The sequence below is a fragment of the Aotus nancymaae genome, unplaced genomic scaffold (genome assembly GCF_030222135.1).
Source record: "Aotus nancymaae isolate 86718 unplaced genomic scaffold, 86718_ANA_hifiasm-v0.15.2.pri h1tg000033l, whole genome shotgun sequence".
NCBI classification, from domain to species: domain Eukaryota; kingdom Metazoa; phylum Chordata; class Mammalia; order Primates; family Aotidae; genus Aotus; species Aotus nancymaae.
The window spans coordinates 53,079,963-53,107,181 of NW_026988447.1; the positions used below are offsets into that span (position 1 = coordinate 53,079,963).

General features: G+C 41.5%; 1 protein-coding gene across 11 annotated transcripts in view; it reads right to left on the reverse strand.

Moving 5' to 3' along the window:
• Nucleotides 1-27,219, reverse strand: part of ALPK1 (alpha kinase 1) — a 157,271-nt gene that overhangs the window by 25,675 nt on the left and 104,377 nt on the right. For 9 of the 11 annotated variants that reach the window (XM_064383990.1, XM_021676391.2, XM_064383989.1 and 6 more), the window contains one exon: nt 5,562-5,760. In XM_064383990.1, the coding sequence (XP_064240060.1) occupies nt 5,562-5,760 (199 nt within the window). Of the gene's footprint in view, nt 1-5,561; nt 11,144-27,219 lie in introns of all 11 variants that reach the window. The other 2 variants (XM_064383994.1, XM_064383995.1) reach the window with 2 other exon arrangements.

A 27,219-nucleotide genomic window follows, 5' to 3' on the forward strand; every position in this document is an offset into this window, starting at 1 on the left:
GTTACCTGGGAGGCTAAAGTGGAAGGATTGCTTGGGCCTGGGATGTTGAGGCTGCAGTGATTGATAATTGCTCCATTGCACTCTAGCCTGGGTGACAGAGTGAGATGGTGTCTCAAAAAGCAAAACAAAACCCACTACCATTATATATCTGGAATAAACCCTCCTTGGTTGTAATGTATTATTAATTTAATACAGTGTTGGTCAATTTGGTAATATTTTAAGATTTTTTGCACCTTATAAATTGTATATGTGATATTGCCATATAATTTTCTTTTATTTTAATCTTTTATGAACTAATGTATTTACCACATTCTTTAGTCATCATCTTTTTTCAATCTCCACTTCATCTTTCTAGGTTAAATTTCTCCTTAGAAAAATGCATCCTTTAGTGTGTATGTGAATGAGAGAGAGCTGTCCTGAGAATAATTCACATTTTTAGTCTCTCAGGTCTGAAAATGTCTATTTTATTCTTACTTTTGAGCGGTAATTTTGCTAGGTATAAAATCCTAGGTCGAAACCTATTTCCTTTCAGTTTTTTGCTGATTCTGTTTCTTTCTGAACTCATTATTGATAAGATACTTTGTGTTAGTCTAAATATACTTGCTATATTAATCTGTCTTTCTGTCTGTTTCTTTAAGACTTTCTTATCGTTTGATTTTCTATAGTTTGTCATACTAGGTATGGTCTAGATGTAAATTTCTTTAAATCTTTTTTTTTTTTTTTTTTGAGATAGGATCTTGGTCTCTCACCCAGGCTGGAGTGCAGTGGTGCAATCTTGGCTCACTGCAGTCTCAACTTCCTGGGCTTAAGAGATCCTCCCACCTTAGCCTCTGGAGTAGCTGAGACTACAGATACATGTCACCACATCTGGCTAATTTTGTTTTTGTTTTTTTTTTTGGAGATGAGATCTCCCTTTGTTGCCCAGGCTGGTCTTGAACTCCTGAGCTCATGTGATTCCCACCTTGGCCTCCTAAAGTCCTGGGATTACAGGTGTGAGTCACCATGCCTGGCCTAAAAATTTTTTGCCCAAGGCTAGATATATTTCTTCAGTGTAAAGACATAATTTCTCCAATTCTGAGTCGTCAGTCCTGCTAGAAATCTTCTTATGCTTCTGTGGTTTTTTCAATCTCTTTGAGTTTTTTAAACTTCTCTTTTATATATTCATCTACTTAGCTCTCTGTGCTTCATCCCTAACATTTTCTTTAAATTCAGTTTCCAGTTCCACAATTTTCTCCCCCACTGTTAATGCTTTTGCAGGAGTACATTTCTGGTAGGTCGGTTATGGGGTTGGAACATCTGAAAAACTGGCCCTGGAAAATGTACCTTGATTTTAAGGTTGTTAGTGGTCACTTGTCCCAGGTGGGCAGCCAGGCACATAATTAGAATATTTAGATCATTCCTTGCTAGTCAAGCAGGATTCACAGAACAGCAGCATCTCAGGCCCTACCAGAGACCTACTGAATCAGAATCTGCATTTTAATAAGGAGCTCTAGGGGATTCAGAGATACACGGAAGTCTGGGGAGCAGTACGCTGGAGCACTACTATTTGTGTTTTGTTGTTGCTGGCCTGAATCAAGACTAAGCGAAAAACTGAGAGTGGGCATTTAGAAAATTTTATTATCATTTGCCAAAATAATTTTATGACTCTTGAAGCTGATAAATACATTATGCTTGCATTTTTACACCTTTGTTTTCTACTTCATTTTTTGAAGGATTTATTTTATCTCATTCACCCCATTGAAGCAGTCTGGTGGTTGGCAGTTGCGCACCCTTATTAGCATGTGAAATGCCAAAAGCTTATCTCACCAACTGGGAGGGCTGCTGGGCGTTCTGTGCTCTTCAGTCATGGTTTTGTGGTTGAATTCTTGTGTCTTGTCTATATGAAAACAAACTTGTATGCTCTTCCTGTTTTGTGTGGAATTCCCCGTCAATTACTATAGCTTTCTCTCTTTCTCCTGTTTTTTTTTTTTGTTTGTTTTTTTTTTTGAGACAGAGTCTTACTCTGTCATCCAGCAGGCTGGAGTGCAATGGCATGATCTTGGCTCACTGCAACCTCTGCCTCCTGGATTCAAGCAATTTTCTTGCTTCAGTCTCCCAAGTAGCTGGGGTTACAGGTGCCTGCCACCACACTCGGCTAATTTTTTAAAATTTTTAATAGAGATGAGGTTTCGCCATGTAGGCCAGGCTGGTCTCGAACTCCTGACCTCAGGTGATCCACCTGCCTTGGCCTCCCAAAATGCTGGGATTATAGGTGTAAGCCACCAAGCCTGGTGCTTATAAATTTTAATGTAAGGTCATCTTTAGCCAAAAATATTTTCCTCTGAGATTCCCATGGCTCTGGGCTGTAGACATGTCTTTAGAGCATAGCTTTGCATTTGATCTCCTGGGGCCTAGAAATTTCAGTCTTGAACAATTTTTTTCTTAATTATTTGATAGCGGGTTTCCTGCTTTGTGGGCAGAATAAATTCAGACTCCACGCTCAAATTTGGCACAGAGTTGAGACTTTTATTTTAGGAGGGAGTTTTTTTTTTTTTTTTTGAGATGGAGTTTCGCTCTTGTTACCCAGGCTGGAGTGCAATGGTGCGATCTCGGCTCACCGAAACCTCCGCCTCCTGGGTTCAAGCAATTCTCCTGCCTCAGCCTCCCGAGTAGCTGGGATTACAGACATGCGCCACCATGCCCAGCTAATTTTTGTATTTTTAGTAGAGATGGGGTTTTACCGTGTTGACCAGGAAGTTTTCAATCTCTTGACTTTGGGATCCACCCGCCTCGGCCTCCCTAAGTGCTGGGATTATAGGTGTGAGCCACTCTGCCTGGCCAGTTTTTTTTTTTTTTTTTTTTCCCTCCATCCCAGAGCTCGGGCAGAGAGCAAGCCTCCTTGTAAATTCTCTGGGCAGGCTGGTGAGGTTGATGGTTCAGTCTCCTTTTATAGCCTGTGCAAACCTTTAAGAATTCCAGCTTGATGCAGATATTTTACTTCTTACCTGGGCAACTGTCTCTCATCTCTGCACAGGGATTAAAATGACAGCACCTTCCCTTGAGGACTTTGCTCAAGTGTAAGCTCCTTTGGCTATGTGTCATAAGCGCTAGTCTACTGCTGTGACTTTAAATACCTTTTATGCTTCAGGTACCTACAAATCTTTAATTCGCCATATTTATGTATTTGTAATGGGAGAAGATTCTGCACTTGCTCAGTCCTCCATGTTGATGGAATTGGAAATCTGAGCTTTTATCTGTAACTGTGGTTGGAAAGGTTTTGTCTCCTAATTTCAGGCAAGAGTGAGGTGAGCAGACCCTGTCAGTCTTCTCTTGCTGCTGAGTGGAATCCTGTGGTGGATACCAGGAAGTGCTGGATCGGAAGGATAATAGCAAGACTGCTGTCCTCTCATATTATCTTTGTTTTTCTTCCTTAACCCTTACAATATTATATAATCTCTTTCACTTCTCCATCCCACGATGATTCCTAAGTACTGGGCCTGAGAGCCTCCTTTCAGCAAATCTTCTTCTGTTGCCCTGAAACTCTCTCTGCTCTAAGCCCTGGTCCTTCTCTCTCTCTGAGACACCCAGTGTAGGTGGAAGCTCCAGATATTTTGGGGTAGACGTTTACATGAGAAGATTTAACTCTGAGGCCATATTTGTCTTCCTGTGGCACTTCTAATAGTGTCTTTGAGGAAAATACAACCCCAACTATTAGGGGAAGAGATCCAGGACCTTCATGTTAGACACAGGATGCTGTGAGCAAAGGAGCATCCTATTCATCCTGATCATACCAAGGCTCTCTCGTTATCAGGAGAAAACTGATATACCCCCTGGTTAGAACCTTGAGAGAAATTATTTAAAAAACCCCCTAAAACAAAATTTTAAAAAGGAAACCTGGTCAGGCATGGTGGCTTACACCTGTAATCCCAGCACTTTGGAAGGCTGAGGCCTGTGGATCATCTCCTGAGGGCAGGAGTTTGAGACCAGCCTGGGCAACAAGGCAAAACCCTGTCTTTACAAAAAATACAAAAATTAGCTGGGTGTGGTGGCGCATGCCTACAGTCTCAGCTACTTAGGAGGCTGAGGTGACGTTTCACCTGAGCCCTGGAAGTCAAGGCTGCAATGGGCTGTGATCAGGCCACTGCATGCTAGCTTTGGCAACAGAGCAAGGCTCTATCTCAAAAATGAAACAACACAAAACAAAAATGGAAACCTGAAAGATTAGTTTGGCCGTGTAAAAGCAAAGCTATCGACGTCCCTGAGGTCAACGTCCCATTTGCCCTCAGTTTCCATGTCACACTATAGCAATGCTGTATAGCATAAAATATGCTACATTAACTCTGCTCCAAGTTCTTCTTGATAAGAACCAATATTAGAGCCCTGCCTGCCCCGTCCAGCCCTCGCCACTCTGTTCCCCTCAGAGAATGCCCTGCTCACACATCATTGCCATCTGACACCATCAGAAGGAATAACAGTTGTTAGGTTTCCTTCATATCCTAGACATTGTAAATTACATCAGGAACATTTAAAAGAAGAAATTTTTCCTAAGTTCAACTCTGTCTCTGAGTTACTTGAGAACAGTAAATAACAAGACAATTTATGCACAGTTGCAAGCGCGTAAATGAACTTGGGCTTTTGAAAAGGTAACCTCCACTAGCCCATTTCTCCCATGTCCTTTTGTCTCTGTCCCTCTCTGCATTCAGCAACTGTCCTATTTAGCATAGCTAGTACAGTTCCTTTTCAAAGGAAATGAAGTAAAGAGATTTTAACCTCTTAAAGACCAGAGTTATTAAAATAATAGCAATAGCTAAGACCAATCAGAAAATGAACCAGTCCCATTTCTGGGAGGGGTAACTTGCCTTCTCTTTTCATCCTTTACTTTTTCAGTCTTGGAAAGAGGAATAACAGGCTACACGTTTCTAAATCTAATGACGATCAGCAATTTAAATACTTCAAGAATTCTATGGAAGTGGACTTCGCAGTAATGCATAGCAGGCCCCCTCCCCTCCAGCCCTCCTCCGCACCACGTCTTAAGTTAGAATGTCAGCCTCCTTTTTCATTTCATTCAAAGTGACAGGAAAAAAAAAAAAAAGATACTTTAAGACCTAATCAGGTACTGTACCGGTGTTCTGAATGGTGGAAAAAACCCTCAAATTACTTCAGTGGGTTTGTCAGCTCCATTGTTAGCTTAGTCAAGTGGCCCTACAGAAAGGAGACAGGAGAACGAAGAGAAAATAGTAGAATTCTAATCTGCTTTTTAAAGGCTCTTGGTCAGAAGTATAGCAATTCAGATACCCCTGTTTGAAAGCAGCAGGACAGATTTGTTAGAAGACAAAAGCTCCAATTAGTATTTTCCACACCCTTTCACAATTTTCTCTACTGCTTTTGGCTCTGAAACCCTTTATGCCAGGGCCTTTGTGCTGGCAAAGAGGCGGGTGGAAGGGCACAGGGGCGGGGGAGGGGAGCCCCTGGCTCGGAAAGGTGGCACGCAGGGCCCGGGTGCCCCGAGTGTCCCGCGGAGGTCAAGTAGCTCGGGAAGGAACGGGAGCCGCAGACCAGACGACACGCAGGAGGACGCCTACCTGAGTTCATGGAGATTCGAGCCTGGCGAATAACCACCTGCGGGGCAATCGGCGTGGCTGGCTGCAACTTGTGGAGACCTTTGGCGACCTGCAGAAGTTTTCCAGAGACGTCGAGCCCATACAGGAACCGGTCCACCAAGAACACAATAGCTGCCGCGGCGGCACAGTCCCGAGCGAGGATGGAGGCCCTCAGGGACGCCTGGAGGAACAGCGTGGAACGTCGTGAGCCAGGCGGAAACGCTGGCGGGCTGAGGGCCAGGCTTAGCGTGGGAGGCGTTTTCATTAAAACAACAAAACCCACAGATAGGAAGAGGAAAACACTTTATTAGGAGGCTGAACCAAAAGCAAGAAAATAGAGAAGTCCGATTCAATTGTGCAATAAATTAGTATTTTCTTCATTCCATTTCCCCCATTACATTTATAAAATTATAGAAGCGATAAATGCATACTTCCTGTTGTTAAAAACTCAAACAATACTAAAGTATATGGTAAAAAGTAGGGCGGGGAGTGGTGGCTCACGCCTGTAATCCCAGCACTTCAGGAGGCCGAGGCGGGTGTCACTTGAGGCCGGGAGTTCGAGACTAGCCTGGCCAACATGGTGAAACCCCGTCTCTACTAAAAATACAAAAATTCGCCGGGCTGGTGGTGGGCGCCTGTAGTCCCAGCTACTCTGCAGGCTGAGGCGGGAGAATCGCTTGAACCCAGGAGGTGGAGGTTGTAGTGAGCCAAGATCCAGCCACTGCACTCCAGCCTGGGAGACAGAGCAAGACTCTGTCTCAACAACAACAACCAAAGTATATAGGGTAGAAGTAAAAGTGTCCTATAGTTTCCCCACCCTTTATCTTATCTTACTTCTCCTCCTCCCCCAACACTCTTTGACAATGGTCTGGGAGAAAAGATCCTTCCAGAAAGTCTATTCTTTTATTTATATTTAGACATTGATTGATCGTTGACTTGCTTTGCCTTCTCCTACCCTTGCTATCTCTCTCTCTCTCTCATACATAAGTGACATCACACTAAACATATTGTGCTGTTTTCTTCTTTCAGTCGTCATCATCTGGGAGAACTTCCACGTTAGTTCATGACACTGCTTCATTTATTGCCTACATTTTAATTAGGAAGAAATACAGAATTTTAGATAACAGTGCATATTGGATTTATATCATCATGTTTAGTTAATGAATAAAATAAGAAAAAGAAGAAAACCAGCATGAAATCAAAGTGTAACATAAAGAGTGAGAAGTAGAAAGAAGCAATCAAGTTTCTATGAAAAAACATCATCATCTTTTGCTCTGCTAGGGTGTTATACTAAAGACCTTTGATTTAGTGGTTACGTAGCCAGTAGCATAAATGAGTTTATCGCCCAAATACCATTATCCTCATATGCTAAACTAAATCATACTGAGTGCTTTCTGGGCATGTTTATTCACACGTGAAGCCAAGAAAGCATTGTAAGCATTGCCCATTTTCCTACTACAATGTTGCTACACAAAGCACTGCTTTCATCACCACATAATCCTAAATACTAACGCTTACTGGGCAAAACCAGGTGCCAAGCACAGTGCTGGGTGATTTATATGCACTAACTCAATAAATTCTCCTAACAATCCTAAGAGGTAGGTTCTATTATTATTCCCACCTTACGGATGGGAAATCTGAGATGCAGAGAGGTCAAGTGATATGCCAAGGTCACATGACCTGCGACTAAGAGCTGGGGTTTGAACACAGGAGGTCCAAATCCAGATCCCACATGCTCCCTTGTTGTCCTAATTCTATGTTAGGAAGCTGGATGGAGCTGCTGGGAGTCTGGAGAGGTCCAGGTAGCGAGTTAACAGGGCAGAGTACCAGAGCAAAAGAGCTGCATAAAGCAAGTTCAGAGATCTGCAGAGGGTCCCCTTTGACTCAATTATCTGATACTTACTATTTTATTAATAAATACCATATACATAATCATCAGTTACAGAATATTTGTATTTGCAGGCTATCATCAATCAGGTAATGCCTGCCACATACCAGCACAATAACATTTCTCTTTTAAAACTGATGCGTACTGTTAAGGCTTTCAAACTATCAATGTGTTTACTGAGTATAAAATCTTTTACTCTATTTATCTTTTTGGTCTGAGTCAATCATTGCTTTCATTGTGATGGAGTTGCCAACTGTTGGGGAGAATATATCTTCTCTCCTCTCCATGTTTCCTTCCTTGTGAAGGGAGCTCAATGACCATAGCACCCCCGGCCTCTTTCTATCACTTTCCCTGCTCTGCTCCATGTATGGTGGAGTGACTAATCTTACTGGTAAATTTGAGAAGAATAAAGTGGCCATGTATGGCCTCTCTTCTCCCTTTTTTCTCTAAAGGAAACAGGAATCTGTCAATACTTTTCTATATCTTAAGTCTTGTCTAGTAAGCTATCTTACATGGAGTAATTCTGCTTGTCCCTATAATTCCTGTGACTAAATGGAGAAGTCTATATGATTCTGGGGTTCCACTAGCAGATTTCCTATGTCTAATACAAAGCTGTATCTTCTAACTTACCCTTTATCAGAATCAAAGGTAATATTTCATCTCTCGCTTGCCTCTTTTATTTCTCCGAGGTCTCAGAATCCAGGAGAGGAAGAGAGGTACTATTTATTGGATCCTCCCAAAGACCCTGAACTGAGTAATGAACGGCCTTTCTAAGGCAGACAATAACCCTTTCCAGGGAAACTGCTGTGCCCACAGCCCCTGTCCTTGAGGTAGCTGTGTATTTTTCTGCTTGGCCTTGCCATCCTTTTTTCTCCACCTAACCACCAGATCAAGGCCACCTGATTGAGAGGAGCTACCTGATAACGTGACCCCTCGTGACTCTGTGGTCAGGCTTTAAAAAACAAATGTATCAGTCTGAACTAAGAAACATAGAAAGAATTAGCCTGTCTTTGAAGGATAGAAAGAAAGTAGAGTACAGCCAAGCCATGTTTACGGGCAACACAAGGGAAGATCCAAGAATGGCTCTGAATGCAAGTCCACCTTTTCATGAGTGTTGTTCTAGGAGTTACATGTCTCATTTAGTATGCCACACGTATTTTCAAAATAATGCACACCCCCTTTTATGTGTTTACTTGACTGAGCTTCTGTTCCTTCCAACCAGAAAAAGCCTAAAATTGCAATGCTCAAAACTTCTACTGAGTTTGTCAATAAAACATCAATCTGAAAAATACAAGTTTCAAAATGAGAAAAAGTCAGCTGGCTGGGCGTGGTGGCTCACGCCTGTAATCCTAGCACTTTGGGAGGCTGAGATGGGTGGATCACTTGAGGTCAGAAGTTCAAGACCAGCCTGGCCAACACGGTGAAACCCTGTCTCTACTAAAAATACAAAAATTAGCTGGGCATGGTAGCACATGCCTGTAATCCCAGTTACTCAGGAGGCCAAGGCAGGAGAATCACTTGAACCCAGGAGGTGGAGGTTGCAGTGAGCCAAGATGGCGTCACTGCACTCCAGCCTGGGCAACAGAGTGAGATTTGGTCTCAAAAAAAAAGAAAATAGTCAGTCATTTGACATTCACAAAATGTAAATCAAAGATGGAAAAGCAAATTGATGGTTTTATATGTGGCCAGCTGTGTCTAATAAGGGCCAGCAAGAGTCTTTCCTGTGCTAAGGACACATAGATATAGTCTTTTGTTTTGTATCTACTTCACTACTTCACTATCTTCACTACTTGCTGTTTCTGCCACTGCCAGCCTTCCTTCTACTTTTGCTTAGAAAGAACACCACCATTCCTGCCTCCCTGCTCATGGCTATGGACCTTGGTTGGAGGGTGGGTACTCAGATAGCCCGTGAATGCCCTCTTCTTGATGTTACACTTCAGTGCGTGCCTGATTTCTAGTTCTGCTCTCCATTCTTATTAGTGTCTTACTTTAGTTTTAGGGAAGCTTCAGTAATGACTGTAGCCTCAATGTTCAGAGGCAGGATATTCTCCAGAGGTGATTTCCCACTCTGTCCTCACTGAGAATAATGGTTTCCACTTGTGTAGCACCATCTAGTCTATGAAAAATATTCAAACACTCTATGACATTTAGATTTTATAGTAACTCTATAAACAAGAAAAGGAAACTGAAGGTGAGAGGTTAAGTGACTTCCCAAAGTTACAACATCAAAAGAGTCAGAGCTAGGCAAAAATTCATGTCTCTCTCTTTTATTTTTATTTATTTATTTATTTTTAATTAATTAATTTTTAGAGACAAGGTCTCACTCTGTCACCCAGGCTGGAGCGCAGTGGCTGACCATATAGCTCACTGCAGCCTCATCCTCCTGGGCCCAAGTGATCCTCCTACCTCAGTTACTGAGTAGCTGGCATTACAGGCATGAACCACTGTTACCAGCATCTCTCTTTCATAGTGGTGAAAAATGCATATCATAAAATTAACCATCTTGGCCCTTTTTAAGTGTACATTTCAGTAGTGTTAAGTATGTTCACATTGTTGCAAAACAGATCTCCAGACCTCTTTCATTTTGCAAATCCAAAACTTAATACCCATGAAACAACAACTCCCCTTTTTCCACTCTCCCCAGTTCCTGGCAACCACCATTCTACTGTAGGGGTGAAAAGGTGTGATACCTTTCCTCTGCCATCAAAAAGGTCACAGCTGACACTCCTATAACACAAGACAGGTTAGCAAGAGAAAGCTATGATAACAAGTTTATTTAATCAAAGTTTGACATTACATGGGAGCCTTTAGAAATGAAGACCCAAAGACCCAGAAAAAAACTGTCAGTTTTATGCTTAGATTTGACAAAGAATAGACAGCTATGTAGAAACGTGACTGGACGGAAGGAGTATGATGTAATGATAATAGACTAGGTGTGATGGAACTCAGCAAGGCCTATTGGGTGGGATTTTTCTCAGCCTCTCTGTGTAGCATCCTTCCTTTCAGGTACAGGTCTTATAATCTACTATCAGACAAGATAGGTCAGAGATTTTTTTTTTTTTTTTTTTTTTTTTTACGGCCAACTGCTACACAGAAAGGAAGGAGGTTAAAGTAATATTTCTGGTTTTTTGGCTTGCTTTGGTGGCGAGGGGTTCTAACTTCTATGACTTTCCTTGAGGAAGAGGAATTCTGTTGTTTCTATGACTTGGTTTAGTGGTAAAAGAGGGGTGAGAGACAGGGGGGCAGGAGAAGATCAGAGAGAACTTGCTTCTGAGGCTGCTTTCTGGGATCTTTCCATCTCCTTTAGTTCAAAGTACTCAGCATGCCAAAGCACCATACTTTGCGGTATGCTTTTCTGAGCTCCAATGTTACTTTCTGCTTCATGAAGTTGGCCACTTCAGATACCTCATGTTAGTGGAATCATAAAGCACTGATCTTTTTACTTCATTTAGCATATTTTCAAGGTCCGTCCATATTGTGGCATGTGGCAGGATTTCCGCCTCTTTTAAGGTTGAATAATGTTCCATTGTATGTATGCACCGCATTTTGTTTATTCATTCATCCGTCAGTGAACACTTGGGTTGCTTCATCTCTTTTCATTGTGAATAGTGCTCCCATGGACATAGGTGTGCAAATACCTCTTCGACACCCTGCTTTACTTCTTTTGGATATATACCTAGAAGTGAGATGGTTTGATCACATGGGAGTTTTACGTTTAATTTTTTGAGGAACCTCCATACTGTTTTCCACAGAGTTTGAGCCATTTACAAGCTCACCAACAGTGCACAGGTTCCATTTCCTCCACGTCTTTGCCAATGCTTGAGGAACACAAGTCTCTCGAGCATCAGTTCATCTGCTTTTCTCCTGCGGCCTGAGCAAGGTTCTGCGGAGCAGTGTCTAATCTAATCTGGGAAGAAGTTGGGTCTTTAAAGCTGGGGCTGAACTCACTGTTGAGCCCAAACAGCAGTTTTAGGGGCTCCACATCCTTCATTATAGTGAGAAAATTCTATGAAAAGGAAAACAAGGCCAAATAAAAACAAATTTCAAATGAAAAGAGTATTCTTGTTACATATTTAAAAATGAGAGAAAGCAAAGAAAACTTCCTGGGAGATGGCTTTTAATTTTAGTGCTTTGATATTCTCCAGCAAAAGTTGGTATTATGAGAGCAAATGATGATTTTGTGATAACTGGGGATCACTATAGCTGGACACTCCTCACAGTGAGCTACAAGGACACTTTGTAAGTCCGGTGGCATCCTTTATGAAATGGTCTCCCTGAGTTATGAGATGGAGCTTCTCGGAGTCTGGGGAGGCCAAGGTAGCCAGAGTTCCCAGGACAGAGTACTAGAAGAAAATAGCTGCACAAAGCAAGTTCAGAGATCTGCAGAGGTCCCCTTTGAGTCGTCTGCAGAACACTGATCAGCTTCTGCATGGAAGGAAACCACCCAAAGCTGGGGAAAGAGTCACCTGAAATGAACTAAGGAAACCATTCTTAGACCTCAAGCAGCTTATGTTTCTATCACCCAGTGTAGAAGAGTCTTGTCATTTGCAGGGTGTGGGGTATTCAGAAAGGTATTGCTTCAGGAGGGAGATAAAATTAGCCTTTGAGTGTGACTGTTCTTGGCCAACTCTGGTAACTTAGAAGAAAGCTTCAAAAGGATCAAATTATTTCCTAACTTGACTGAGTCTGAGAACAAAGCTCAAGAATATTTATAGGCACACAAAATGCTCATAATCCAAGAAGGTGAAATTTACAATATGCAACATTCAGTCAAAAATTACCAGGTATGAAAGAAGCCCAGATTGCACACAAAAAGAAATCAATACTAAGTGACCCCTAGATTACAGTTCAAGAAGGTAAACACTAGGTATATGCAGTAGAGACATAGAAGATATAAAAATTGACACAAGTCAAACTTTCAGAGATTAAAGTGATATAATGCCTGAGATGAAACCACAGGTATCTCGGTTTGTTTCCTAGCTCTAGCACTTATTTGCCGTGGCAAGTTATTTAACCACTCTAGTCTCAGTGACCTCGTCTGTGAAATGTGGATAATATTCACTTGCAGTGCTGTTTTCAGGATTGGAGGAAGTGTGGGTCAAATGCTCAGCACAGAGCTTGGTAGATTTTAAGTACTTAATAAATGACATGGAACACTATGACAAAAAAAAAAAAAAAAAAAACAGAAAGAGGTCAGCCACTCATTTCTACTCTTTTGTATGACAAAATATGAACAGGCACAGACAGACTCCCAAAGTGAGTTTCAGTGGAATTTTCTATAGAGCAAAACAGCAATAACGGGTCATGCATGTAACACCTACAAGGCTTATCTCAGAGAATGGCTAAACCTCTCATTTTGTTCAATCTCTTTCTTTTCTTTACCAACTCCGAGGATTGATGTTACTGGAAACTGAGAAAGGAAAAGGAAAATGAGCGGGTTCTGTGGCACTTGGTGAGGGAAAGCTGGATCTTGAAAGGAGGCCTTCTCAGCACACACGTGCGAATTGCTTTTGGCTGTCGCCAATGGAGGAATCCCTCCCCAAGCACCTGTAAACTGATGCTGCAAACACCCCATTCTGCATCCCTCAAGAACACGCCATATATTTGAGTGGAGAACATTGCCTAATCTATTTTTCCCCCTTCTACTCTTAATAGATTGGAGCACAAAGGCCTGAGAGAGGGTGACCTGCCAGACAAAAGGGCCTTTGAGTTCCTTGGAAAAGTAGACTTGGAGGAGGATGGAAGGAATCCAAGTGGCCCTATTATTTCCACTTGCACTAATTAGACATTTTTCTGTCAGCTATTGAGCACTGCTGAGAGGCCAAACTCACTGAATTCATTTCTAAAGTGTTTACAGAAGTTTGCATCTGTTTGTGTCTCTTCAGGAGGAAAATAAGCACTTCAATAGCATTGTGGAAAATCTAAACGAAGCATCCTATTCTGGAGGACCTGGCATCCCTGCAGCTGCATAATTTAACTCCGTTCAGGGCCCAAACCTCTCGCATCTCTCTCCAAGACCTAACGATGCAAAATGCAGAGAAGTCAACTCAGGAGAATCTTTTCTTTCTTTTCATTTTCTTTTCTCTTCCCTTTTGAAATGGCAGCATGCTGTGCACTACATACAGATTTAGGTGGGTATCATTCTTGCAGCCCCTCTGTCGTGTTTCTACCAGCACTCTGAGAAATTAATACCCACTTTCATTTGCTGCCAAGTAAGGGGATAGTAAATTCCTCAGCAGTAAAGCAGAATACATCATCATCCTGGGAATCTTCCCAAAATGTGTGCCGGAGGTGGGGGCACTCTGACATCAGAAGGAGAAAAATGAAAGAGGGCCCGAGTGTGTGGTAGGGAAGGGACGCTAAAGAGTTTCCTTACATGGTAAAATGTGCCTGGGTTATGCACAATTAGATTAACATGAAAGAGAGCCCCTCTCCCTCCCCCATCCCCTAAAAAAGAAAGAAAAAGAAAACAACACAAAAACCCTAACCCACTGACTACATGGGCAATGCCTTTGAAATGCATATTGGTCTACATGGAATTTGATTCAGGATTCTTTTTGTTTGGGTTTTCAGGCCCACGACTGACCTGCCGTCACAGAGGACTCAAAAATATGATCTTTTTGGGTAGCGTCACAGTAACAGAATTTTAGTGTTGGGATGAACACAGTATAGCTCAAGATAAAAAACGAACAGGGATGCTAATCCTTTCTCTTTCCTTGGGGGCTGACTTATGGGAAGACTGTCCAAACAGCAATCCAGTTGTATTTTTCCTGTTATGTGATCATGTTTAAATAAAAATATGTAGATGTGGATGAGAGAATGTGCTGGATTTCTGAAGAGAGAGGCTCACAAATGCACATACACAGACACACGCACAGACACACACACAGCTCTTTTTTTTCACATCTGTTTTCAGGATGGGAAATAACAGGGTTATAATTGTGTTTAAGGCATAAAGGGAACTTCATGGCTAGGAAGCTGAATCAGGTGGCAAAGGAATTAAACTCCACAATGAGATTTCGATACACAGATGATTGAAAAAATGCTAAAGAGCCTTTTCTAAGGGCTCTTGCTGAACAGCAGCAAGGAAAAGTGTGTGCTGTTTTCATGGTTCCTTGCATTAGCGCCAGCCCCTTCTGATGCTGAGCATCAAGTTTAGGTCCCAGTTATGGGTTCAAAGCCGTGATGTGTTCACAGCAATGACAATGGCAGCTGTTCTCAAGAGGGGGGCTGGGTGAGAGGGCTCAGAACTGAAGCCATCTGGCACTGCAATTGGCAGGAGCAGTGTAAAGGGAAATTATTGCTGCATAACAAACTGGGAGATTGGCAAAAGGCAGGGAAAGATGGAAGGGAGGCGGGGAAGGGAGATGAGGAATTAGCAGAATAAACACATGAAAAGTGACTGACGCCTGCATGGTTGTCCATCAATAGTAAAAGCAGAGTAAAAGTGGTACAGATCAAACTGGTCGACTCAAGTCAATGGAAGACCAAACGTGGCATGCTCCGTATTTGTACACCCACCAAATGTGACAGGGAGGTAAGAAGAAAAAGCTGACCTTTCTTAAGGTTTATTCCCAGTGCCTGCAAACATTTCATTCGCCTTTCTTTCACTTTTAACAATAGAAAATGCAGATTCAAACACTTCTGGAAAATAGTTGTAAGCTTTTTCTCTATTTTAATATCTAAAGATAATATTTTGGATCATCTCACCCTTTCTCAAATCTACTGTAATGGAGTTGGCCAGCTGTTAAAGGGAAAAGAAAGCAGTATCAAAATAGACAACCACCTAACCAGGATCCCCGTGAACCTCATGGCCCTAGGAGCTAGGGACCTGCATGCCTTAACTCTCTTCTGGTGCCCAGGTTGCTATGGCTAGCATGAGTCCAGTCATCATTCTTTGTGATTTCTGCATCCACAGTGATGATTCCTCCAGCACACTGCTGTCTCTTGCCCATGACCTTCTTCTCTCCAATTATCTTCTTCTACACCCCACCTTAGTCACCTACTCTCATGGTTGGTCATACCTTAGAATGTACCATTTTGGCAGCATTTAAGAATCTCAATTTAAGCAATGCATTCTCTGGTCTTTAATCCAATGTTCTTTCAGTTTCCTTCTTCTATAGCACAAATCCAACAATTCTGCAATCTTTTTGGGACACCCACACAATTCATTGACTCTACTCTTTTGTACTATTCCTGTCAATCATCTCATGTCCTCACTTCCCTCTTTAAATTCCATAGTGAATAAATGTAATAACTTTTAAAAAGCATTCTTGTCTCCTCTGCCCTTTTCTGCCTCAGTTATATTTTTCTGGCAAATTCCAATCATATTTATTGTTAGAGAAAAACCTTGGCCTCACATTAGAGTCACTGGGTGGGAATTTCTTTTTTTAAAAATTTTACTTTAGGTGCATGATATATTTGGCATTTCTCCCCATGTTATCCTTCCCCACCCTCCCCACCCCCTGCTGTCTCTCCCCTACCCCCCTCCCAAATTTCCACAGTGTGTGATGCTCCTCTCCCTGAGTCCACGTGTTCTCATTGTTCAACACCCACCTATGAGTGAGAACATATGGTGTTTGGCTTTCTGTTCTTGTGTCAGTATGCTGAGAATGATGGTTTCCAGATTCATCCAAGTCCCTACAAAGGACATGAACTCATCGTTTTTTATGGTTGCATAGTATTCCATGCTGTATATATACTACATTTCCTTTGTCCAGTCTATAATTGATGGGCATTTGGGTTGGTTCCAGGTCTTTGCTATTGTACACAGGGCTGCAATGAACATACATGTGCATATGTCTTTACAGTAGAACAAGTTATAGTTCTTTGGGTATATACCCAGTAATGAGATTGCTGGGTCAAATGGAATTTCTATTTCTAGATCCTTGAGAAACCGCCACATTGTCTTCCACAATGGTTGAACTAATTTATGCTCCCACCAACTGTGTAAGAGTGTTCCTATTTCTCCACATCCTCTCCAGCATCTGTTGTCTCCAGATTTTTTTTAATGATCACCATTCTAACTGGCATGAGATGATACCTCAATGTGGTTTTGATTTGCATTTCTCTAATGACCAGTGATGATGAGCTTTCTTCATATGTTTGTTGGCCTCATATATGTCTTCTTTTGAAAAGTGTTTGTTCATATTCTTTGCCCACTTTTGAATGGGGTTGTTTTTTTTTGTCTTGTATATTTGTTTCAGTTCTTTGTAGATTCTGGATATTAGCCCTTTTCCAGATGGGTAGATGGCAAAATTTTTTTCCCATTCTATTGGTTGCTGGTTCGCTCTAATGATAGTTTCTTTTGCTGTACAGAAGCTCTGAATTTTAATTAGATCCCATTTGTCTATCTTGGCTTTTATTGCCATTGCTTTTGGTGTTTTAGTCATGAAGTCCTTGCGTATGCCTATGTTCTGAATGGTTTTGCCTACATTTTCCTTTAGAGTTTTTATGGTGTTAGGTTTTATGTTTAAATATTAAACCATCTGGAGTTAATTTTAGTGTAAGGTGTCAGGAAGGGGTCCAGTTTCTGCTCTCTGCACATGGCTAGCCAGTTTTCCCGATACCATTTATTAAACATGGAGTCCTTTCCCCATTGCTTGTTTTTGTCAGGTTTGTCAAAGATCAGATGGTTGTAGATGTGTGGTGTTTCTTCTGGGACCTCTGTTCTGTTCCATTGGTCTATGTCTCTGTTTTGGTACCAGTACCATGCTATTTTGATTACTGTAGCCTTGTAGTATACTTTGAAGTCTGGCAGTGTGAGGCCTCCAGCTTTGTTCTTTTTGCTTAGGATTGTCTTGGCTATGCAGGCTCTCTTGTGATTCCATATGAAATTTAAAGTGGTTTTTTCCAGTTCTGTGAAGAAGGTCATTGGTAGCTTGATGAGGATAGCATTCAATCTATAGATTACTTTGAGCAGTATGGCCATTTTCACAATATTAATTCTTCCTAACCATGAGCATGGAATGTTTTTCCATCTGTTTGTGTACTCTCTTATTTTGTTGAGCAGTGGTTTGTCATTCTCCTTGAAGAGGTCCATCCTTTGTTAGTTGTATTCCTAGGTATTTTATTCTCTTTGTAGCAATTGTGAATGGGAGATTGCTCTTCATTTGGCTCTCTGTTAGTCTGTTATTGGTGTATAAGAATGCTTGTGATTTCTGCATATTGATTTTGTATCCTGAGACTTTGCTGAAGTTGCTTATCAATTTGAGAAGATTTTGGGCTGAGATGATGGGGTCTTCTAGATATACAATCATGTCATCTGCAAATAGAGACAGTTTGACTTCCTCCTTTCCTATTTGAATACCCTTTATTTCTTTTTCTTGCCTGATTGCTCTGGCTAGAACTTCCAATACTATATTGAATAGGAGTGGTGAGAGAGGGCATCCTTGTCTAGTGCCTGATTTCAAAGGGAATTCTTCCAGCTTTTGCCCATTCAGTATGATATTGGTTGTAGGTTTGTCATATATAGCTTTTATCATTTTATGATGTGTTCTGTCAATACCTAGTTTATTGAGAGTTTTTAGCATGAAGGGCTGTTGAATTTTGTCGAAGGCCTTCTCTGTATCTATTGAGATAATCATGTGTTTTTTGTCTTTGGTTCCATTTATATGATGGATTACGTTTATGGATTTGTGTATGTTGAACCAAACTTGCATCCCCAGTATGAAGCCTACTTGATCATGATGGATAAGCTTCTTGATGTGCTGTTGCAATCTGTTTGCCAGCATTTTATTGAAGATTTTTGTGTCGATGTTCATCATGGATATTGGTCTGAAGTTTTCTTTTTCAGTTGAGTCTCTGCCTGGTTTTGGTATCAGGATGATGTTGATCTCATGAAATGAGTTAGGGAGGATTCCTTCCTTTTTTCTTGTTTGATACAGTTTCAGAAGGAATGGAACCAGCTCCTCTTTGTACGTCTGGTAGAATTCAGCTGTGAACCCTTCTGGACCTGGACTTTTTTTGGCTGGTAGGCTATTGATTGCTGCATCTACTTCAGCCCTTGTTATTGGTCTATTCAAGGTTTCAACTTCCTCCTGGTTTAGTCTTGGTAGAGTACAAGTGTCTAGGAATTTATCCATTTCTTCCTGGTTTACTGGTTTATGTGCATAGAGCTGTCTGTAGTAATCTCTGATAGTAGTTTGTATTTCTGGGAGATCAGTGGTGATATCCCCTTTATTGTTTTTTATTGCATCTATTTGATTCTTCTTCCTTTTCTTTTTTATTAATCTGGCTAGCAGTCTGTCTATTTTGTTGATCTTTTCAAAAAACTGCTCTTGGATTTATTGATTTTTTGAAGGGTTTTTTGTGTCTCTATCTCCGTCAATTCTGCTCTGATCTTAGTTATTTCTTGTCTTCTGCTAGCTTTTGAGTTTTTTTTTTTATCTTCCTCCTCTAGCTCTTTCAATTTTGATGATAGGGTGTCAATTTTAGATCTTTCCTTGTTTCTCATGTGGGCTTTTATTGCTATAAATTTCCCTCTCGACATTGCTTTAAAGGTGTCCCAGAGATTCTAGTAAGTTGTGTCTTCATTCTGACTGGTTTTGAAGAACATCTTCATTTCTGCCTTCATTTCATTGTTTATCCAGTTGACACTCAGAAGCAAGTTGTTCAGTTTCCAAGTGGTTGTTGTGTGGATTTGAGTGTGTTTCTTAATCCTGAGTTCTAGTCTGATTGCGCTGTCGACAGTCTGATAGACTGTTTGTTATGATTTCTGTTCTTTTGCATTTGCTGAGGAGTGATTTGCTTCCAACGATGTGGTCAATTTTAGAGTAAATGCAATGTGGTGCTCAGAAAAATATATATTCTGTGGATTTGGGGTGGAGCGTTCTTTATATGTCTATTAGGTCGCTTGGTCCAGCTCTGCATTCAAGTCCCGGATGTCCTTGTTAATTTTCTGTCTCATTGACCTGTCTAATATTGACAGTGGAGTGTTGAAGTCTCCCACTATTATTGTGTGGGAGTCTAAATCTCATTTTAGGTCATTAAGAACTTGCTTTATGTATCTGGGTGCTCCTGTGTTGGGTGAGTATATATGTAGGGTAGTTAGCTATTCTCGTTGGATTGATCCTTTTACCATTTATATAGCATCCTTCTTTGTCTCTTTTGATCTTTGTTGGTTTGAAGTCCATTTTATCAGAGACTAGGATTGCAAACCCTGCTTTTTTTGGTTGTTCCCCATTTGCTTGGTAAATCTTCTTCCATCCCTTTATTTTGAGTCTATGTGTGTCTTTGTATGTGAGATGGGTTTCCTGAATACAGCACACCGATGGGTCTTGACTTTTTATCCAGTTCGCCAGTCTGTGTCTTTTGATTGGGGTGGTTAGGCTGTTTACATTCAATGTTAATATTGTTATGTGTGAATTTGATCCCGCCATTTTGTTACTGGCTGGTTTTCTTTCTCATTAGTTGACTCATTTTTTTCATTGCATTTTTGTTGTTTGCCAACTGGTTTGCTTTTGCAGTGACTGGTACTTGTTCCTTTCCATGCTTATTGTTTCTTTCAGGAGCTCTTATAGGGCAGATCTGGTAGTGACAAAATCTCTTAATAATTGCTTGTCTGTAAAGGATTTTATTTCTCCTTCACTTATAAAGTTTAGTTTAGCTGGATATGAGATTCTGGGTTAAAAGTTCTTTTCTTTAAGGATGTTGAATATTGGCCCCCACTCTCTTCTGGCTTGTAGGGTTTCTGCCGAGCGATTTGCTGTGAGTCGAGTCTGACTGGCTTCCCTCTGTGGGTGACCTGACCTTTCTCTTTGGCTGCCCTTAGCATTTTTTCCTTCATTTCAACCCTGGTGAATCTGATGATTATGTGCCTTGGGGTTGCTCTTCTTGAGGAATATCTTTGTGGAGTTCTCTGTATTTCTTAAATTTGAATGTTGGACTGCCTTTCTAGGCTTGGGAAGTTCTCCTGGATAATATTGTGGAGTATGTTTTCCAGCTTGGATTCATTCTCCCCATCATATTCAGGTACACCAATCAAGCATAGATTAGGTCTTTTCACGTAATCCCATATATCTTGGAGGCTTTGTTCATTTCCTTTCACTCTTTTTTCTCTTGTCTTACCTTCTCTTCTTATTTCATTGAGTTGATCTTCAATCTCTGATATCCTTTCTTCTGCTTGATTGATTCGGCTATTAAAACTTGTGTTTGCTTCACGTAGTTCTTGTGCTGTGTTTTTCAACTCCATCAAGTTGTTATGTTCTTTTCTAAGCTGGTTATTCTGGTTAGCATTTTGTTTAACCTTTTTTCAAGGTTTTTGGTTTCTTTGCATTGAGTTAGAATGTGTTCCTTTAGCTTAGAAAAGTTTGTTATTATCCACCTTCTGAAGCCTGTTTCTGTCAATTCATCACACTCCTTCTCAGTCATGTTGTATTCCTGTGTTGTTGAGGAGTTGTGATCCCTTGAAGGAGAAGAGGTGTTCTGGTCTTTAATGGTTTCATCTTTTTTATACTGTTTTTTTCCCATCTTTGTGGATTTACCTGACTGTGGTCTCAGGGAGCTGCTTGATGAGGTCGCTTGTCTGCCTGTAGAGGTGCTACTGGGTTTCTAGGGACTCCTTCAGCTTACTCGGGAAACTTCCTGTGTCTTTTTTGTTTACACTGGGGGTTTAGGCCCGCCACTTCTGCTGACCTGGTGGTGCTGCTGGGTGGTCAAGAACGCAGTCCCATTGCTACATAGGCTTCCTGTGACTTTTGTTAAAACATGTAGCCCAGTCCCACCACTCTAATGGTGGATTGTGTCCTTTCTCTCCTGGGCTGGATCATTCAGGGTTCAGCTCAGATTGTGACACTGGCTGTGCAACCCACTAGAGTCAGAGCTTCAGCCCTCTGGGGTTTGTTGGGGAGAGTAGGGACCCGCCCAGCCACACCCAGCCATCTCCCCCTTTCAGCTTCCTCTCTCTCTGGTCATGGGGTAGAGGCCCACCCAGTAGGGGCCCACCCAGCTGCTCCTGCTTACAGCTCCCTCTCTCTCCTGGCAGGGGGAGGGGGCGATAGCTCGGTCCGCAGGCTCTCCCAGCCGCCTTTTGGGCTTATGCGTCTGTTTAGGTCTGTGCGCCAATCTGGGACGCTGTCCTGGATTATTATTCAACTCTGCGCTTGTAATTCCCGGTGCTTGACTGGCAAAGATCCCCTTTTCTGTGATATTGCTGAGGCTTTGGGGGAGGCGCTGTATCTGGACCAGAATGCCAGAGGGGGAGCCTCTGACTCGCTGGTCAGATGCACTTTCTGGGTGAAGCAGCATCCCTCTCCGCCTCGGTCTGCTCTGCGTGGGCTTTGCTCACCATCGGACCAGACCCGTTGAAATGCACCTGGTACCTCGGTTGGAGCTAGGAGATCTCTGGATTTCTGCGTCTGTCTCGCTGGGTGTTGTGCACCGGAGTTGTGTCTATTCAGCCATCTTGGAGAGTTGTCCAGGACTTTCAAAAATCCAGATGCCCAGCTGACAGCCCAGACCAGTCAAATCAGCATCTCTGGAGTGCACCTGGAGATCGGTTTCATTTAATAATTCCAGGTGATTCCAACGAGCAGCCAGAGTTGAGACCTTCCTCTCTCCTCTCTTCACAACCTCCTGCCAGGGGAGAGGGTATCTGGCCTGTTCTGCATGAAGGAAAGGGGCTGCCAGCAACAGGATGAGTCTGGAGTGAAGAATTTTCCAATCCACATCTGAATACTAAAAGCCACAGTCTCCTATCTGCCTTATAATCATAAAGGTTATTCTTTTGTACCTATCTGGTTTTGAATGCAGGAGAGTAAGATCAATGTTATTCATTGGCACCCCAAATTCCAAAATTATATCAAATTCTCTGCCTAACCTGAGCTTCTACCTAAACAAGTGAAAATGGTTGGAAAAAACAACCATGATACTTCAAATTTGTGACTGTAAATTTGGCCCCCATTACTGCCTGGCACTTGGAACTACATTTCTACCTCCTGCTTTCTTCCCAGTCAAAACTCCTTTGACCTCCTGAGTCTCAGCTGTTGACCTTGATATTTCACGGAGAAAAGAAAGTCAATGAGAAGAGATGCTCTTTATTCTTTTACTTAAATTTGCCAACCCTCTTGAGTTGGAACCTATGAGTCCTATCTACCCTCCTATTAGTAAATTTAATACCAATACCTTACTTACAGATTCAATTCTCATTCTTCTTTACATTATATCTCCTTCTCTTTTGCATCATTAATTTCCTCCTGAATTATTCTCATTAGTGTCCAAACATGTTATAATAACATCCAGCTTAAAAATAATCATGTCATCTAGAATCAGAAATACCATTTGACCCAGCAATTCCATTACTGGGTATATACCCAAAGGATTATAAATCATTCTACTGTAAAGACACATGCACACATATGTTTACTGCGGCACTATTTACAATAGCAAAGACCTGGAAGCAACCCAAATGCCCATCAGTGATAGACTGGATAAAGAAAATGTGGCACATATACACCATGAAATACTATGCAGCCATAAAAAGGAACGAATTCATGTCTTTTGCAGGGACATAGATGAAGCTGGAAGCCATCATTTTCAGCAAACTAACACAGAAACAGGAAACCAAACACTGCATGTTCTCACTTATAAGTGGAAGTTGAACAATGAGAGCACATAGAAATGAGGAGGGGAACGCCACACACTGGGGCCGGTCAGAGGGTGGGGGGCAAGGGGAGGGAGAGTAATTAGGACAAATACCTAATGCATGTGGGGCTTAAAACCTAAATGATGGCTTGATAGGTGCAGCAAACACCATGGCACATGTATACCTATGTAACAAACCTGCACATTCCGTACATTTATCCTAGAACTTGAAGTTAAAAAAAAAAGAAAGAAAGAAAGAAAAGAAAGAGAAACAATCCTTTCTTGGTTATACATCTGTCTCTAGCTCCTATCCAATTTCTCCACTCTCCTTTCCAGCCAATCCCAAAAGAGTTGTCTAAACTCACTGTCCTCACCTCCTTACTTGCCACTCTTTCTTAAATCTATAATTTTCATCCCCAATACGTCACTGTACCTATTCTTTTCAAGGTTGCTAACAAATCCAGTGACCATTTGTTTATTCTCATCTTATTCAAACTCCTAGAAGATTTAGCTGAGCAAATCAATCTCTCTTTAAAAAGGTAAAAAATTCAGATGGCTTCTGGCATTGCACATTCTCCTGGTTCCCTTCCTTGCTCTGATTTGCTGGATCATCCTTCTTTCCCAGTTTCTGAACACGGAAAGTCCTAGCAATCAGTTCTGAGACTTCTTCCCTTCTCCAGCTACACTCAGCCTGTTCCATGGCCTCAAATATCAACTCTGATGATGAATCCCATGTTTAAATACCATCCTGTTTCTCTTTCATCAAATGCAGACTTGTATATGGAATTGCCCACCATAATCCAAGTTGCATGTCAGGATCTCAAACTCATCATGTTTAAAACAGAACTCTATTTTTCCTCCAGTTTTGCTTCTTCCTCAGTGTTCTCTGTCTCTGTAGTGATGCCCCATTCACTCATTTGCTTACAACAAAACCTTGGAGCTTTGACTCCATGTTTGTGACTCTTTTTTTCTCTTGTCCTCTACACCCAATCCATCAGCAAATCATGTTGGCTGTACCTCTAAAATATGTATAAGAGATGACCATTTTTCATCTCCTCCAGGGCATCCACTTTAGTCCAAGCCACTGTTACAGTCTTGCTTGGATGGGGTCTCTGCTCTTGCCTCTAGTGTTCCTCTCCCTTACACAACAAACAGAGTGATCCCTCTAAAATGTAAGCCAATAATGTCAGTTCCGTGCTCTTGACTTTAACATAACTTCTCATCACATTTAAAATAAAATGTAGGCCAGACACCATGGCTCAGGCCTATAATTCCTTTGGGAAGCTGAGGCAGGATGATCATTTGAGTCCAGGAGCTTGACAGCAGCCTGGGAAACATAGGAGACCCTGTCTTTACAAAAATACTTTTTAAAAATTAGCCAGCATGGTGGCGCTTGCCTGCAGCCCCAGCTATTCTGGATGCTGAGGTGGGAGATCACTTGAACACAGGAGTTTGAGGTTACAGTGAGCTATGATCACACCACTGTGCTCCAGTCTGGGCAACAGAGCAAGACTCTGTCTCTTAAAAATTAAAAAAATTTAAATCTGTTTTCATGGCCAACGAGATCCTACATGATATTGCCTCTTAATGCTTCATTGACCTGTTTCCTCTTAGTTTCATCACCTCTCACCATTCTCCAGCCTCTTTGCTCATCCTCCAACAAGTCTTTGTATTTGTTGTTTCTTCCATCTGCAATGCTCTGCCTTGAGCTGTCTGCATGGCTGCCTCATCCAGATCTGGGGGGCTCCAGTCACCCATTCAAAAAATGGTGACTGGAGCCCATTCCTAACCATTCCTCTACAATCATATTAGAATAGCCCTAACCATTATTCTACAATCATATTAGAGTATCTACAATCACTCATATCTCTTGACTCTGCTTTATTTGTCATCATAGACTTTATTACTACCCAATATTAAATTATATATAAACCATTTGACTGCTCAATCTCATTAACAGTGATGTTTTATCAATACAGATTCATGGACCCAAATAAAGATCCACTAAATCATAATCTCAAGATAGTAAGATGTAGGAATATATATATATTTTAAGAAGCTGCTCCCCACCCCAGCCCAACTAATGCCCACACATCCCATGTAATTCTAATCCATCCACCCTGTTGACCAGTGTTTGGAATTTCCAGCATAAGTCATTTAAGTCATAAACAGATAGAAATTATGCACATTTTAAGCATATTAGGCAAAGGTATGGCCTTAGACAAAGAGTGAAGGGAAGCTGTCATAGTTCTGTGACCAAAGCAATGTAATAGGAGAGCTACTGAGACACGCGAGGGGTCTGACCCTAAGTCCTTCTAAAGCTCTACCCGACGGTGACTCCAGAAGAACCAGAGATCTCAATTTCACATACAGTGCTCATGGAAATATTGGTTGGTGCAAAAGCAATTGCGGTTTTTGTCATTTAAAAGCAATGGCAAAAAACGCAATTACTTTTGCACCAATCTAGTAACTCATGCCTGGTGTGACAGGAGGTTTTCAACAACAATAAAAGAAATATATTTTGCCTGTGGTCTTCACGTAGAGAATATACATAAAAAGTTCCATAACTGAGTTGATAATGCTTTCAGAATGTGACAGATAACATATATGTGTGGAAAAGAAGCCAGTTTATGGAGACTACTTTCATGAGGAAGCTAGTGAAATCTGTTACTAGAGGGGGATGCTGTGGGAAAAGGCAAAGAAAAGGGGTTTCAGCTGCGCTGAGGCACTACGTGATTTTGCATGTTACTCAACCTTTAGATTTCAACGTTTTCATCTGTGAAGTAAAGATAACGACACCACAGGGTCGGACGCTATGGCTCATGCCTATAATCCTAGCACTTTGAGAAGCAGAGGCAGGAGGATTGTCTGAGCTCAGGAGTTCGAGACCAGCCTAGGCAACACGGTGAAGCCCTGCCTCTGATACAAAACAAAAAAATCGCGGGGTGTGATGGCACACAAGTGTGGCTCCAGCTACTCGGGAGGCTGAGGTACAAGTATTGCTGGAACCCAGGAGGTGGAGGTTGCAGTGACCCGAGATTGTGCCACTGCACTCCAGCCTGGGGGACACAGTGAGAATCTGTCTCAAGAAAGAAAAGAAGGAAAAAAAGAAAGAAGGGAGGAAGGAAGGGAGGGAAGGAAAAATAACACCACCACATAGATTACTGAGAAGATTACAGAGAAGTACGTGTAAGGTACCTAGCACTTAATAGACACCCAATAAATAATAATGTATTGTTTTGACAGTGGATTGAGGGTGAGGTTATGAAATCAGTCTCTGAGATCTCAAAATATAAAGAAAATTCTAAAAGTTTCCATTGAAATTTACCAATAAAAAAGGAATTAAGCTTCACTAACTTTTAAAAACTTATTTATTATACTTTAAGTTCTGGGGTACACATGCAGAATGTGCAGGTTTGTTACAGAGTTATACACGTGCCATGCTGGTTTGCTGCATCCATCACCCTGTCATCTACATTAGGTATTTCTCCTAATGCTATCCCTCCTCTAGTCCCCTGCCCCCCAACAGTCCCTGGTGTGTGATGTTTCCCTCCCTGTGTCCATGTGTTCTCATTGTTCAACTCCCACTTATTAGTGAGAACATATGGTGTTTAGATTTCTGTTCTTGTGTTAGTTTTCTGAGAACGATGGCTTCCAGTTTCATCCATGTCCCTGCAAAGAACACGAACTCATCCTTTTTTATGGCTGCATAATAGTCCATGGTGTATATGCATCATATTTTCTTTATCTAGTCCATCGTTGATGGGCATTTGGGTTGGTTCTAAGTCTTTGCTATTGAAGCTTCACTAACATTTAAAAAAGTGAATTGACATAAGTCCCTTACTCTGTTGTGTTGGATGGTTACTCAGCACAGATGGTGCATGATCATGCCTCATCCTGGAGGAGCAGATGACGGGAACTCTCTCATTGGATGGTTTTCACTGTAGAAATTGTATTGCAGTTTATATAGTTGGTAAGTAGGTTTACAGTTTCTATTATCACAAATCATAGATACTTTGGAATAATTCATAATGAGAGGTGGAAATACTATAAAAATCTTCAGGCAAAGTTCTTTAGAGAATGGCCAGATATGGAGCTTAAACAGTTTTCTTTTCTGAAAGGCTTTTTTTTGTCAGCCTGTTCTGTGATGACAAGTGGCTGACAACAGTG